Genomic DNA, 16,938 nt, shown 5'->3' with positions numbered 1-16,938 from the left:
TTTTTTTTTAATTAGGGAATTGTAGTTTTACATGTAATAACAAGACTTTAATTCTAACCACAGCCTAAATATCAAACATTTTACTATTATTAGAATCTCTAAGTGATCTTAAAGTAGAGGTGAGCAGTGAAGTAGCCATGTTTGCTGATAATACTAAATTGTTCAGGGTGGTTAAAACAAAAAGGGATTGTGAAGAGCTCCAGATTGAGTGGAAAGGCAGTAAAATGGCAAATGCAATTCAATATAAACACATGGAAAATGACACATGTTGGGGCAAAAAACCTGGGATCTGAACTGGTGGTGACTAACCAGCAATGAGGCCTGGGATTGCAGTGGATAGCTTGATGAAGATGTCGAGCCAGTCTGTGGCAGCTGTGAAAAAGATAAATTCCATGGTATGGATAATTAGGAAACGGATTGAAAATAACACTGCCAAAACCATAATGCTGTTATATAAATCTACTGTGTCTGGTCACCTCATCTGCAAAAGGACATTGTAGAGCTGGAAAAGGTTCAGAAAAAGGCAACCAAAATGATCAAGGGGATGGAGCAAATCCCCTATGAGGAAAGGTTACAATATTGGGGACTAGTACTTTTTTGCTGTTAAAAAATGAGGTGCTGGAACTCATATCTTGATAAAAGTGCTATAGGTGCCAGCACAAAATGGCAGCCAGCAACAGCAAAAAACAAGGTGACCGTACTCTATACTGGTGAATTCTGAAACATACAAAAAAGCTGTTTGGGATTTTCTAGTTTAGTAAAAAGGCAAATAAGAGGAGACATGACATGGTGTGGAGAAAATGGAAAGGAATTTGCTCCCGCAGGAAGTAGTGATGACTGATTGGCTAAATTAGTATGGTCTGTTATTAGGGACTATTCCTTAAATATAGGGGGTGAAGCCTAAAGCCTTTGTTCTCCTTGGTTCCATCTAGACGAGTGGTTACCTGAGTGGGGTTCCACTGCCTTTGGCTCCCCAAACTATGCCTCTCTGGGGAGAGGTGAGACTTTCAACAACTACCTCTTCAAGTAAGAAGAGGTTGGTTAGTTTTGCTATTTTGGTTTGTGTCTGAACTCTGTTTATATTTTACCTAAGCCCCTTTTTTGGGTGTGGGTTTTAAGGAATGTTTTGCTGCTATTAATTGTGCACTCATATTTTATTCAAATAAAGCTATTTCTTATTTATCCATGTGTGTTCTTTGCAGGAGGGAAAATTTGGCTCTGAATCTTGTACTTGGCCACTGACTATTGTGTATTGGATTTGCCTGTGGCTCCAGGACGAGGAGTGCCTGTTTGGCTCTTGTCCCTGGCAAAACTATTTCTGGGCTCCGGGTGTCCCCTGATTCAGAGTGGTTACTCACATTAAGGGATGGGTCTACCTACTACCTCACAGGGTTGTTGTTGGTTTGCTCAACTTTGGCCAGGATCAATTGCCCGAGGTTAGGAATTGGGTCCCTGGAATGCACCTAGCACCTGTTGGGTGGCACTAGGGCATGACAGTAAGGATGGGGGATAAATTTGAATCTGTTTGCATTTCAAGCTAAATCTGTCAAATTTGCACTTTCCAAAACAATATGAGAACCAAAACACAGCCATCCTTCAAAATTTGCACTTACTTGTATTTTGCAATGCAGTATGCTAACCAAACAATGTTTACAAAAATGCACCTGAGGAATCATTGTGCATAAATATTAATATATGAGTAGAAATAACATACAAAAATGTATTATGATGAGAAATTGCTTTCAAAATATACACATTAGTCAAAACTACCTGCAAAACTGTGTTTATTAGGAGAATTTGCACTAAAATGCTGGAGAATTTTCATTAGGATTTTTTTTAAAAAAAATACATTAGAAATTGCTGCAGAAATGTGGAGAACTGAATTTCAGATTGGAAAAACCAGGAACTGAAACAACCACAACTGACAGATTTTTCCATCCGTCAGGGATGGTGTTTCTCAGTACCCTTGTTGTCCACCATTGCTGCTTAGGATGGCGTGTACAGTGGATGAATGTCACTTTTCTGTATTGTGTTACATGGGTGGGGAGCCTCCAGATCAATGTCCCAAATGTGGACCACAATGCCATTTTATCTGGACGTTCCCTAAGTCTTCTCCTAGCCCTTCCTCCTCTAGCTGGCTCACCACTGATGCAACAGGAGAATGGCACTGAAAGACATAGGGTGGCAGCTAGGTGTGATTGCAAAAGGGGGAAGTTTCCCATGAGCAGTTTTCATTGTAACTGGATATGAAAATCTGCCATTTAGAAAATCCTAGACAAAGAAATAATGGAGAATTTTATATATCCATACATATAATCATAGATATTAGAAGGTATGTTTTAAAATCACAAGGAATTCAGCATAGGCCTGCAGACCTGTTGAGACCCTAAGATCCAGTCTCACAGAGAACACTAAAAATCCATAGGCCTCTGAACCAGACCTGTGAGTAAGGGCCTATGGAAGCAGGCAAAGTAAACTCAGTTTGAACTCTTGTTTTCTTGCCAAAACTTGGCCAATGCGTAACTGATATATATTAATTCGCGTATAGTTTAAACCCAATCAGTATTTAACTGGTGTAAGCTATGATTGATATATTGTTTTGATCTTGGGAAATGGTTTCTTGTGAAGAGCAAGAACACCGACTAGGGGAAAAATCCTGCAACATGAATCAGAGTTTTAATGAGGGAGATGTTGAGATTTTTTCTAAAATAACCCAGTATGTTAAATTGTAATACAACTTTATAAGTGTGTTTTCATTGAGAAAAAGGTACTCTGAGGTGGCCTGCCTCTTCTATTTCTCTGACGCTGAGAGATACTAGTAAGCCAATCACGCAGTCTTTTTCCCTAGTCTGTGTGGTCTTCAAACGTAGCTCAGTGTGTTAAACATAATCCTCTCTCATAAGTTATGTATTTGTATAGTAAGGAAATGGGATTTCTGAGAAAATATAAGGAATAAGAAACCTATAGCAGCAAATACAGCTGTGGTGCACATAAACTTTCAGGCACCCTAAGCTGAGCCAAACCCAACCTGGCATCGTTAAGGAACATGTTAGCCTGGCTGATCAAGAACAATGGAACAATGAATGTACCAGGTTTGCTTGAAGGCACATTCACAATAGTAACTGGTTTCAACTGGCCTAAAAGAGTATTAGTCAAGGGGACAGAAGAACAATGGTGATGTTAGTAAGATGGACAGAATATTGGAATCAGTAGTAGAATTACCTAACCTAATGCTTTCTGATTGGTTTGGAAAGCTTGCAGAGAGGAGGAACTCTGATGTTATGTGGGAAGGAACTTATGGGATTGGTATACTAATGTCACATGCTGTATCTGTACTGCTTAAAAGAGCTTGCACACAGTGCCTCATTGCAATCTCTCCTGGATGTTTATGGAAGGCTGACCCTGCATATGCTTGTAAGCAGAGCTTGGAAAAGTTACTTTTTTGAACTACCACTCCCATCAGCCGCAGCCAGCATGGCCACTGGATTGGGCTGATGGGAGTTGTAGTTCAAAAAAGTAACTTTTCCAAGCTCTGCTTGTAAGGAATAAAGGCCTACCTTTTTGTTTCAAGCCTGTCTCTTCAAATTTCTTCAAGGACCCCCAGCAAAAGATCCCATAGGAGAAAATTCTCCATCAGGAGCTCCTTTTGGTTTTTGAATCTAACAGTGCTGCCACCTTCTGCTTTAAATTTGGATGCATTTCTGGAACAAGCTACCATTTAAAGCAATATCACTTTCTATCATAAGATGGTGCTGTGGCACTTCTAAGGGATGCTTTGTAACTGTTCTGTAACATTTTTAACTAGGAGACATTACTTTTGCTTTTGCAACATGTATCAAAAAGAATGGGGAAAATCCATCCCACCCCTTTTCTAATGTCTAATGTAAAGGAAGATTCCAAATATCTAGCTAGCCCCCCCCCATTTCTTCTTTTGGAGAAAACAAACCTATTAAGAGCTTGTGGGTTCCTGTGTGAAGATGCAAAAACATGCAACAATCTCCACCAGAGCAACCATTTTTCATAGGAGACATCTTAACAAGAAAGATACATGTCTGTATAGTGTTCATCATTTAGGATACACTTGATAGGTGGCACCTGAGTGTGTTAACTGAGTCCATTGAAAAACACTGAGGTGATATGTATTGCCCCCCACAGCTAGAACTTCAATATGTGATGGTTCATTTTTTGTGGGGCCTCAATAGGGACACATTTGCACCATTTGCTCCCAGTTCAGGAGCTGTTGTCTACATTTTGGTACATGCATTATTAATACATTTTATATCTCACATTTTTTCCCTGACCCTGGCTCCAACTCACTCCCACATCCCCTATCCTGCAGAGACTCAACAACTCCTGGATCTACCGCTCCTTCTGACAGTTGGGGACCCTGAAACTCATGCCTTCCCCCTTCCTGGCCCCCACGGAGGAGCTGAGGCCCAACACTAATACAGTAGGGCCCCACTCATATGGCAAGTAACATTCCAGACCCCCACTGAAAAGCGAAAACCGCTGAAAAGCAGAACCCATTGAATAGAATGGTGCACAACGCCCAAAAACCGCCATAAAAGTGGAACAAGCGCTGTATGAGTGGGGCTGTAGTCTAATTGCGTCTAATTGAGACCGCTGCATTAGGGAAGCACTGTAAAGCAAAGCGCTGTAAAGCGGGGCCCTACTGTACCACACACTTGTGTATGCCATTTTCACTAATATACCCATTTTTGTGTGTGCTTTCCCATAATAGGCACATTTTGTTTGGTTATTCGAGTGGGTAGGTGGATTTAAGATCTGCATCACAAAACTGAAGAGCAAAATTGGGAAGAGTAGCTGCATTGTGGTTTACAGAATGGTTTGGAAAGTGCCAATTAAATGTGAAGAGTAAGGGTATAGTGGTCTAGGTCCCAGGGGGTCTTAGACCCCTTACTTTTTTGGGAGCAGGGTCCCAGCAGGGTCCCTATGTCACTAAGAAGAATCTTCTTACATGGTTCCTTGTCCTTTCCTGCCTATTGGAGCCAATCAGAGTGGAAGACGTTGAGCCAGACACTGAGAAAACTCTTCTTGACAGCTAACACACTCTAACACACTCCTCTTGCATGATGATTGGCTCCTATGGACATCTGTTGTTCTGGGAGAAGGTGCACATGGAAAGGACAAAAGAACGTGGAGATGATGATGGACAGCAAGCGAGTGAGGAGGTGTGGCTATGAGGGGGTGTGGCATGACTATCATGAAGGGGCCCTGCACTTCTGAATTTGTAACTACGCTATTGGTGAAGAGAACAAATTTTTCCCCCACCTCCGCTTCTGTGTGCAGTGAACTGCTTTCTGTTGCCTTGTGGCAAGGTCAGCCTGACACTCTTGATTTCACAGCACTCTGCAAAGATCTGCTCTTGGTCAAGCCACAGCTCTCGTTGGTGAGGAATCTTTCCTGCTGTTTAAGCTTACAAATGTTTTTGCGTGAAGTGGAGTAGCTTGCTAAACCTGTTGCACATTCTGAATTTCTTTTACCCCTGAAGAAACCAACTATGAACAAGGGCACTTACGACAAAGCAGAAGTCCTTTCCTCTAGAGAATAATATTTATTTTACAGCAGTATTAATTTATACCCGTTAGCAGTGTAGTGTAGTGGTTAAGGTATTGGACTATGACCTGGGACACCAGGGTTCGAATCCCCACACAGCCATGAAGCTCACTGGGTGACCTTGGGCCAGTCACTCCCTCCCAGCCTCAGAGGAAGGCAATGATAAACCACCTCTGAAATACCGCTTACCATAAAAACCCTATTCATAGGGTTGCCATAAGTTGGGATCGACTTGAAGGCAGTCCATTTCCATTTTCAGCATTAGAACTGTGTGCAGTGGTCAAGAAGTGTCTTGTGTCTTGGAGCTCTAATGGTGCACAACAGATGGCGCTGATATTTAATTTTCCTATCTCTTTAAAATGTAAAGTTTTAAATGGTCTGTTTGATATAGTCTGCTCCCTCTGGTAGTGCCTTCTAAAAGTCATGTCACAGATGACATAATATGGCCTCAGATGTGGCTTTGCACCAATAAGCTCAACTCTAACCTTTATCTACAGTCTAATACACAACTGTAGAGGGTCAGGATGAAGAGATACTGGGCTCTTTACAATTTCCTTAATTTATGTTCTTGAACCATAAGAAGCAGGGAAAGTCCTGGAATAGGTGAACTCAGTGTAGAGGACTCAGACAGGTCAGAGGAGATTGGTCCTCAAAGGGGTGGCATGAACTTGGCTGTAAATGAATGCCTAGCACAGTGGTGCAGTTAGGTAATTTTAGATTCTGGACAATGATCTTTTTATTCACCCCATCATCATCATCATCATCATCCCATCTTCCCTCCAAGGAGTTCAAGGTTCTGTCGATGGCTCTTTTCCTACCCTTTTTATTATCAGAACCACCCTGTGAGGTAGGTCAGGCAGTGAGATAATGACTGGCATCATGGCTGAATGTGAACTTGATCCTTGGTCTCTCAGGCTCTAGCCCAACACTCTAACCACTACACTTCACTGGCTAACCTACCCTTTAAAATGTGATCAGCTAGTCCTGCTGTATAGCAGCAGTAAAAAAGAAATGCTTTTTTTATAACTATGAAGTAGTATTATGACTTTTAAAGCAATACATAGCCTTAGTAGAATATTCCTTGTCTGTTAACTGGTGTGGGAGAAGCTTTTACCAAGTTAGTGTTATGGCTTTGGGGGTTGTGATATATGATTTCTATGAGTCCCCTTCCAGCCACTGATATGGGACCCTACACCTGGAGGTGGGCTCTGCAGTGGAGAAACCTGCCCCACTGGTCAGATGAGCCTCTTTTGTTAATCTAATAGAGTGGCTAGGTGGGCTAATGGCTCTGTCAAGTGCACATTAACTGGCAGATGGGCCAGGGAGATCCTATAGTTATTGAAACTCTTCAGGACAGCCCGCCTCCTGGAGCCAAAAGAGAGGCTTGTGTTTTTTTAGTTCAGTCTGAGGAAAGGCTGGGACTGGAGGCAGGCAGAGAGACTGGCTCCCTGCACCATGGCTTTAGGATGCCTCCTGTAAGCCTGATGGAAAAGTAAGATCTATTGGACTGCCAATTCCTTGAACCCCTCCATCTTAAGCTCAGGCTGGAATATGTGTAAATAATAATAATAAAATAAAATAATAAAATTTTATTTATTAGTCGTCCATCTGTCCGAATTAACGGACACTCCGGGCGACGTACAACAATATAAAATACAATATAATACAAATACAGTCAACAATCATCTAAAACATCTTTCAATTAATACACTATAACCTTAATCTGCCCCGGTAATCCCATAGGCCTGCCTGAATAGCCAGGTCTTTAAGGCCCGGCGAAAGACCATCAGGGCGGGGCTTTAAATAAATAAACCATATTCCATAAAGACACCATAGACTCCACTGACCTTCTTTCCAAGGCAACCAAACCCTGGGCAAACTCAGGAACCCCTGGAGATCTCTCTCTGCTCAGAGATTGGGGTGGTGCATAACATTTTTCTGCTGCAAAGCAGATGATGATAAGATGAACGTTTAGAGATGCTCCAGGCCAGATGTTCCAAACTTACAGTACGCCAGTCCAGGAGAAATTGATGCCAAACCTCTGTTTACATTATCATGAGGAAGCAGCGTACACATGCATCTTGTGACACATGCAGATGTAAGAAACTGCAGCACTTGCTGCTTCCTAGCCACTAGTGAATAGACAAAATACATGTCTAACAGTGCAATCCTGTGCATGTCTACTCGTAAGTAATTCCTATTAGGTTCATTGGAACTTACTCCCAAGTAAGTATTTATTTATTTTTATTTTATTAAATTTATATACCGCCCCATAGCCGAAGCTCTCTGGGCAGTTCACAACAGTCATACATCAAATACAATAAACCACATATTTAGACAATTTAAAAACAACTTTAAAATTTTTAAATTCTTAAAAAAGTTAAAAAACAATTTTTAACACATACTAAAATGCCTGGGAGAAGAGGAAAGTTTTGACCTGGCGCTGAAAAGATAATAATGTTGGCGCCAGGCGTACCTCATCAGGAAGATTGTTCCATAATTTGGGGGCCACCACTGAAAAGGCCCTTTTTCTTGTTGACACCCTCCGAGCTTCCCTATGAGTAGGCACCTGGAGGAGGGTCTTCGATGTTGAGCGTATATGTATATGTCCCCTAAGTGTTATATATAATAATGGACATGGACTGTGCATTGGGATGGTGGAGAAATTCAATTCAGCTTACATTTAACAGCAAATCTGCTTAATGTGCTCTTTTGAAACAATATGTGAAGCAAAACAGAGCCATCCTTCAAAATTCACATTTCTCCAAAATTTTGCAATGCAGCTCTCCAACCACATAATGTGTACAAAAATGCGTAGGGTAAAGTGTAAAACAGATATATTTGTGAAAACATTAACATGCATTACATTGGGGGAAATTGCTTTGCAAAAATGTATATATTAGGGAAAACTGCACACAAAAATTAGGAGAAATTTACTCTAAAATGCTGATGAATTTTCATAGGAACCTTTAAAAAAATAATAATAATCACAAACTGATATGGAAACATCAAGAACTGAACTTTAGATGGGAAAAATGAGAAACTGAGGGAAACCAAAATTGAAAGTTCGCCCAACTGTAGCTGCATGTTGATTCCTATACAAAAATGCTGACCCAAGAAAGACATTTTTACGCTTCAAACTCAAGATCAAAATGGCATCCCTGCCCCTGTGCTCTTTACTGTACTCAAAGTTTTTAACAAGATGGATAAATAGAGGTTGGAGTTAGGGAAATGGAGCTCTGCCTCCAACCTCTAGAATCCATGTCAGAATTTTGAAGCATCCGAAGAGACTCATTGAAAGATGAAAATTAAAACTTCTAGCTGGTATCCATCTGTAGCGCTCAAATGACATCACTGCTTATAGCAGCCTTTCCCAACCAGTGTGCCTCCAGATGTTGTTGGACCACAACTCCCATCAGCCTCAGCCAGCATTGCTAATGGTCAGGAAAGATGGGAATTGTGGTCCAGCAACATCTGGAGGCACACTGGTTGGGAAAGGCTGGCTTATAGTCTTCATAGTTGAGTAAGATCTGCCTATAGATTTAATTTTGCTTTGCTTCCAGATTTACAACCCTTTGCTAGATAAAAAGCAAAGCTAGCTGCCGCTATTTTAATAGTCACTATTTTGTGGCTTTTTCTCTCTGTCCTTCAGCACTGCAGAGAGCCTTGCTCTAGTGGAGGGTGGGGAACCTTAGTCCAGATGTTACTGGACTACAGCTCCCACCATCCCTGACCACTTGCTCTGCTGGCTGGGGCTGATGGGAGTTGGAGTCCAGCAGCATCTGGTGGACATCACCTTGGCTACTCTTGCTCTAATACATGCCTCTAGTTCAGAAAACAGAAGTTAAATTTTCAGAGATTCAGGGAGATCCATACATTTCACAAGTCTAAGAATGCAGTTCATTTCTTTTCCCTCAGTTTCTGAAACAGATTAGAGAAAGATTTCACTGATTTCATCTGTCTAGATAAGCCTTTTTCAACCAGTGTGCCTCCAGATGTTGCTGGACCACAACTCCCATCAGCCTCAGCCAGCATTGCCAATTGTCAGGAAAGATGGGAGTTGGGGTCCAACAACATCTGGAGGCACACTGGTTGGGAAAGGCTAGTCTAGATGCTGTGGACACAGCCCTCTTTTATTTTCCTTTGTCACTGCAGTTCCGTTGTCTGTATCTGATTCCTGAAGAATGTTACATGTGTTACTAAACCTTGCGTCCAACTGTAAAATCCAGTCAATTGTACAATAAGGGGCAGGGCTAAGAGCAGCTCAACCAACGGCAAAAGGGAAATTCCTTTGACTTTTTTTTTTTTACTCTGAGAGGAAAGGAGACTGCACAGATGACTTACGGGAATTTTTTTAGTGATGTCATTTGAAGGAGTGGGTCTTGTTAAAAGGAATCTGGTTACAGTAGCAACAGCATCAGACAGACAAGGCAGCAGCTCAGAAGTCAGCATGAACTGCAGCTTGCGGAACAGAGACCTACTTATCTGTGATGAACTGAACGACAGGCAAAGTATGCTGGCATTACAGCCTCTCTGGGACTTTGTCAAAACACAGGAGCCCTTGATCAAGTCGCCGTTCTTTCCAGTGCTGTTCAACTTTACAATATACACAGCATTCTGCCTGCCCTTTATCGCTCTGGACTTCTTAAGCCCTCGAGTTCCAGCCTTGAGAAAATACAAAATCCAGCCTCAGAGTTCTCCCACCCTGGGTATGATGATGCTTTGCATGGCTCAAAACATCTACCATCACATCATCTGTATTTTCCCAGTGACTGTTGCTCATTGGTGGTGGAGACCGGTGAACTTGCCACTGACAGCTCCCAGGTTGTCAACCCTCTTGCTGGATATAACTGTCTGCCTGCTGCTCTTTGACTTTCTATACTTCCTGTGGCATTTGCTCCATCACAGGGTGCCGTGGCTCTACAAGACCTTTCACAAGGTCCACCACAAGCACACCTCTACTTTTGCTCTCACCACCCAGTACGCAAGCATGTGGGAATTGTTGTGGCTGGGTTTTTTTGCGGCAGTCTGCCCAATGCTGATGAATTGCCATCCTTTGACAGAGATGACATTCTTCGTTGCCAACATCTGGTTTGCAGTGGAGGATCATTCTGGCTATGACCTGCCGTGGTCAACTCACAGACTGGTGCCACTTGGCCTATATGGAGGAGCTCCACACCATGATCTCCACCACTTGAAGTTCAGGTTCAACTATGCACCGTATTTCACCCACTGTGACTGGCTGTTTGGAACACTTAGCCATGCTATCAGGGAAAAAGATGGGCCTGAGAAGCTAGCCAAAAACTAAGTCATCCCCCACAGATTTGGAAATTCAGGAGTGAAAATAAACTGAGGAAAAAAAGTGCTGCACATATTTATATTAATGTATTTATGGAATAGTTTTTTGTTAAATATGCATAACCTTATGGTTGTTTGGAATAAGCAATTGTAATGGCACAAGTCATCAGAAAGAGGCTACAAGTAAGGCCACTTTCTTTTGGCTACCCAAGCTTTTATAAAGCTATTGTGTATGCTCAGTATGTATGTAAGAGAGTTTTTGCTTGCTGAAATGAGATGATGTGTAGTGAGATAGTGCTTATTATGATTCCTATGGAATTTCTATTGTTTTCATATTGGGAAAACAACAATACAGAAAACAGAAAGAAGCACCTGACCTGATAACACAGACCTAACAGAAACTTGGTTTGCTATATTTTGTTCAGTCAAATTTGAATTATTTATGGTCTATTATTTTATACTGAAAAAATAAACAAGTGTTTATATTGTTCTGCTTTTTCTCTCTGTCACACTTATTTCCCATAGACCTTTTGAAAACTCTGGAAGGGATTCTTTTGTGTGGCCAGTTTGACACACCAGCCTTATACATGTTAACTCATAAGTAGCCTCTACTTATTTTCAAATAAGTATGCCCAGGATTGCAATCCTAGTCTACACATGCAACAGGATGAAGGTATAGAATCCTGAGATGTTAGAGTGGACAGTACCACTTCAGGCTGCAGGTGCTCCCTATGTGAAAAACTTTCTATAAATAATAATAATAATAATAAAAACGCAACCCTTTATATTGGAGAGAAATGTACCAGCCCACTCCTTGCTGTGCTAATTTTCTACCTGCAATTTTAAGAGGACATTTTTTTAAAAGATGTGGTATCTCTCCCCACCCCACCCCTGTAGTCTGAACTGGGAGAGCCCATCTACTCCTTCTGAACTTTATCATGTTATTCTGCTACATGTGTAGATCAGGCCTCACAATGTAATCCTATGCAGGTGTACTCAGAAGTAAGTCCCCTTGAGTTCAGTGGGGTGTTCTCTTGGGTAAGTAAGGAAAGAACTGCAGAATACATCAGTGACAGAATTCTGGCAATCTTCTCTTTCGGGATTGGGGGGCAGGGAAGCTATGTTCCAAGTCCTTGTTCCTAAACATTTGTTCTGACATTTTTGTATATGATGCTAAAGTAACATTGTTGTAGTGCTGCTAGTATAGCAGATTATAACTTGTTCTAAGCATTGCCGTGCAGCAAAATTGGTATCTGGATATAGGAATGGTTCCAGAAGGGTTTTTTGTTTTTGTTTTTAAAAAATATAATTCAATATAATAATAGAAAAATAAGAAAATAATCAGCAATAGCACAACAGAAGAGAGCATAGTGGAAAAATTAATAACAACGTAAAGTAGAACAGAGTTGCTCAAACAGTGGGACAGGACCCACCAGTGGGTTTGGGTCAGGCCTCATTACCACAGCCTACCCAATGCCTCCTCACTTGCCTGCCCCATCTCCTAGCTGTGTCATAGCTTGTTGGTTAGACCAATGCCAGGATTGCTAATTCCCTGCATGCTGAGTAAAGGGACTGGGAGCAGAGAAGTGTGTGGGTTGTGTTTTTTTTGAAAGTCTCCCTCTTCTGAAGATAAAGAGCCAGAGGAGGAAAATTCTAAAGAGATATAAAATGTTAATATTTATTTTATTATATTAATCCTTTTTTTAAAAAATGTGGGAATAGAAAGGAAGGGGATATAAGAGGAAGAAGTGAATGTAGAAGGACCAGGGAGGGAGGATGAAAGAAACTGACAGTTTGGGGATGGAGAGTACAAGTACAATAAGGTACAAGTTGAGTGTGAAAGAAGGGGAGTAGAAATTACTAGAGATGAATAAAAATACTTTAAGAGGCATGTGAGGGATGGGGAGGAAAAATATAAAAGAAAAAAGCCTTCTTCACTTCAAGCTTCTGAATCTGGAGTAGGAATGGAAGGATGTGTCAGTTTTGGTTCTCTCAGTTCCTCATTTTTCTAATCTTAAATTTTGTTCTCCACATTTCTGCAGCAATTTGCAAATTGTTTCTTTTTTTAATCCTGATGCAGATTCTTTAGCATTTTAGTGTGAATTTCTCCTAATAAACACATTTTTATATGCAGTTTTGACTTCTATACACAGTTTTGCAAGCAATTTATCCTCATGTAATGTATTTTTGTATGTTATTTTCACTAATATATTCATTTTGTGCACACTTTCCCCTAATATATGCACTTTTGTAAACATTGCTTGACTGAAGAACAGCATCACAAAATTCGGATAAGTGTGAAGTTCGAAGGATGGTTGTGTTTCAGTTCTCATATTGTTTCAGAAAGTGCAAATTTGATAAAGTTGTCTTTAAATGCAAACTGAATTGAATTTGTTGCCCATTTCTACTCTGGATTCACAAATTCTCCCTGAAATAGGGAGGCTGAGGCATAATGCCTTCAGGGCAAACTCTGTTCTTAGCTGGAGATAACAGAGATGGTGCCAATCTAATATTTAAGAGGAGGGAATTCCACAGGGTAGGTGCCACTACACTAAAGGTCCATTTCCTGTGTTGTGCAGAATGGACCTTCTGATAAGATGGTATCTGCAAGAGGCCCTCTCCTGCAACGCACAGTAATCGACTGGGTGTATAAGGCATAGGACAGTCTTTCAGGTATCCTGGTCCCAAGCTGTAAAGGGCTTTGTACATCAAAACCAGAACCTTGAACTTAGCTCGGTAGCTAATAGGTCGCCAGTGCAATTCTTTCAGCAGTGGGGTGACATGTTGGCAATACCCTGCCCCAGTGAGCAGTCTCGCCACCGTATTTTGCACCAGCTGCAGCTTCTGGACCAACCTCAAGGGCAGCCCCACATAGAGCGCATTACAGTAATCCACCCTAGAGGTTACTAGTGTGTGGACAACAGTGGTCAGGCTGTCCCGGTCCAGAAACGGCTAGTAAACTTGGGCCAGTATATCTACCTGGAGCAACACATTGTAGTTGGTGCGGCATTAACAGAGCAGCCAGTTCAATCAATCCTAAACACTCATTATATTCACCATTGTAATAACTTTTTTGAGTTGTAAAGCTTAAAGCAGGGGTAGCTCACAACATTTTTGGATGCTAACCCACATCAGCCCCAGTCAGCATGACAGATGGGAGCAGTAATCCAGCAATGTCTAGAAGGCATCATGTTGGCTACCTTGGTGTGATGGATATGGGGTTAAGGAAAGGTAACAGACAGTTTAACAACTGCCAAGGTATACTCCTATCCTCTAATGTCTCACACTGGACAGGTATATAAGAGTGCTTATCAATAGTTACTTCTCAAACTGGGGGGGGTTAACAAGTGGGTTACCACAGGGCTTGGGGCCCAGTGCTCTTCAACATTTTAATTAATGACTTGGATGAGGTGGTGCAGGGAACACTTTTCAGATTTGCAGATGATACAAATTGAGAGGGATAGCTAATACCCTGGAGGACAGACACAAAATCCAAAGTGATCTTGATAGGTTGGAGCATTGGACTGAAAATAACAGAGAAATTTAACAGGGATAAGTGCAAAGTTCAACACATAGGAAAAAGAAACCAAATGCACAGTTATAAACTTGGGGATACTTGGCTCAGCAATTCAACATGCAAGAAGGATCTCGGAATTGTTGTTGCTCACAAGCTGAATATGAGCCGGTAGTGAGATGTGGCTGCAAAAAAAAGCAAATACTATTTTAGGATGCATTAACAGAAGTATCATTTCCGAATCATGTGAAGTACTACTACTTCCCTTTTATTCAGCACTGGTTATGCTTCATCTTGAGCACTGCGTCCAGTTCTGGACACCACACTTTAAGAAGTATGCGGACAAACAGGAATGAGTTCAGAAGAACACAACGAGGATGATCAGACTGGAAACAAAGCCCTAAGAGGAGAGACTGATAGAACTGGGCATGTTTAGCCTGGAGAAGAGGCCAAGGAGAGATATGATAGCACTCCTCAAGTACTTGAAAGGTTGTCACACAGAGGAGGGCCAGGATCTCTTCTTGTCGTCCCAGAGTGCAGGACATAGAATAATGGGCTCAAGTTACAGGAACCCAGATTTCAATTGAACATCAGGAAAAACTTCCTAACTGTTAGCATGGTACAACAATGGAACCAATTACCTCGGGAAGTGGTGGGCTCTCCAACACTGGAAGCCTTTAAGGGGTAACTGGACAGCCACCTGTCAGGTATGCTTTAAGGTAGATGTCTGCATTGAGCAGCAGGTTGGACTCTATGGCCTTATAGGCCCCTCCCAACTCTATGATTCTATGAAGTTAAATACTATTTTCTAAAAAATCACATTTTATCCTGTTTCTTCTAAAAACATCATGGTTAGCCCATTTTATCCTCATAAGAAACCTGTCAGGTAGGTTTGGTTGACAAAGAATGACTCGCCTGAGAGTAATTCAGTGAAATGAGCCTGGAACTACTCAGGAAACATGTGGCTGGCTGACCACTGCAAAAATTAGCAGCCCCATGTTTCTTCCTCATCTTATAACACCTCCCTGCAAGTTACACTGCTGCTAATTTTAGACACAGAGAAATTTGCACTACAGTTCATATTATTAAATGTCACTAGGGAAGACATGGGGTTGCTGTTTTCGTTGTGGTTCATGGCTGGCTGTGTGGGGATTTGAATGCTGGGAGCACTGGTCTGAATCTAGGATGGAAACCGCAGTACTGCATTGGCTCATACAATGGTTTCTAATGCATTGGTTCTTCTTCAAAAACAAAACTGGGTAATTTGAACTTCTAAAATCTTGCAATATATTTATTTATTAAAGCATTTTTAATCCCACACTAGAGCTGAAAAACAGCTCCCAGAGCAGCTTCTAAGTATCAGTGATAGTCTCTGCCCTCAAGCTTACAATCTAGAAGACACAACAGAAATGGAAATGAGATTGGGAGGGAGGAGGGGAAAAAGCCAACTCAGGCATGAGGAACATAGCAAACTCCCCTATACTGAGTGAGACTATTGGCCAATGATAAGTACTGCTGATACTAACTGGCTGTGTCTCTAGAGGATTTTTCTCAGTCTTGACATGCTAGGGATTGAACCTGGGACCTTTTGCATGCAAAGAGTATGCTCTACCACTGAGCCATGACCTTCCTTCCAGGAAAAAAATCAGATGTGGATACTCTCAGAAGCATCCCTCACGCTTTACAACGGCAACTTTCAAGACCACTCTCACACTGCAGCTATTGTGTGGCTTTCCATTGTTTTAGTGCTGTGACTCTAAAACACGGGTGAGACAATTTTCTCCATGTCACTACAAATGTGTTCCTCCATTTGGGGTTAGTGTGACCTGCACAATAAACCAAAGCACAACTATATCCTTGACATGGACAGATCTAAAGTGCTCTCCACATGGTGGCTGTAACACATAAGTGGTCTATAGCACCCACTGTGTAAAGGCAGCATTTAAGTAAAATACATGGGTTCTCCTGATCCATTTGCAACATGGGTGCAGCACCCACGTGAAAGGTCTCCGTAAAACCCTGCTTTCCACTCCTGCCTGCGCAGGCAGCACAGCAGGGAGGCATGAGGAATGGGAACTCTGTGCACACACCTCAGGTCCCATCCAGTGCGCTCTCTCCAGTCCTTGCAACTTTCTTGTGCACAAGGCATGAAGAGGGAGGGAGGGATGCAAGGAATGGGATAGCCAGTTGAATTGTCTGTATTGGAGTCAAGAAAGAAAGCCAAGAGGATAAACAGAAGTAGAATTTATCATTATGCACAATCTTTGGTAGAAATGAAATATGCCCTCGTTTTATGGCTTAGAGAGGAGGATAAAAACACCCATCACTGTTTTGTTCAAATTGGTTTGGGAAGAGTTTATTTCAAAGACTGCTTTCTCCTGCAAGCCTGCCAATCCCTTGCAATCATCATCAGAGGCCTGATTAGCTGGGAGGAGAGGACCTTTGTTGTTATGATGCCCAGGCTATTTATTTAATACCATTTTTGAGTTGCTTCCCATGAGACATACTGAAGTCATTTACAATATAATAAAAGCATGTATAAAACAGTT

General features: G+C 41.7%; 1 protein-coding gene across 1 annotated transcript; it reads left to right on the top strand.

Annotated features, from left to right (window-relative positions):
* Nucleotides 1-10,005: 10,005 nt before the first annotated feature.
* On the top strand, nucleotides 10,006-11,352 carry CH25H (cholesterol 25-hydroxylase). Its single transcript, XM_061634344.1, has one exon. It carries the CDS (start codon nucleotides 10,028-10,030, stop codon nucleotides 10,883-10,885), a length of 858 nt encoding a protein of 285 aa, XP_061490328.1. The 5' UTR covers nucleotides 10,006-10,027; the 3' UTR covers nucleotides 10,886-11,352.
* Nucleotides 11,353-16,938: the final 5,586 nt, after the last annotated feature.

Source organism: Rhineura floridana, chromosome 7, assembly GCF_030035675.1.
Source record: "Rhineura floridana isolate rRhiFlo1 chromosome 7, rRhiFlo1.hap2, whole genome shotgun sequence".
Classification (NCBI taxonomy): Eukaryota; Metazoa; Chordata; class Lepidosauria; order Squamata; family Rhineuridae; genus Rhineura; species Rhineura floridana.
This window is presented reverse-complemented; position numbering and strand designations above follow the sequence as displayed.

Bases quoted from the DNA above. Each gene is read 5' to 3' on its own strand.
- CH25H (XM_061634344.1), top strand. From the start codon at position 10,028: ATGAACTGCAGCTTGCGGAACAGAGACCTACTTATCTGTGATGAACTG.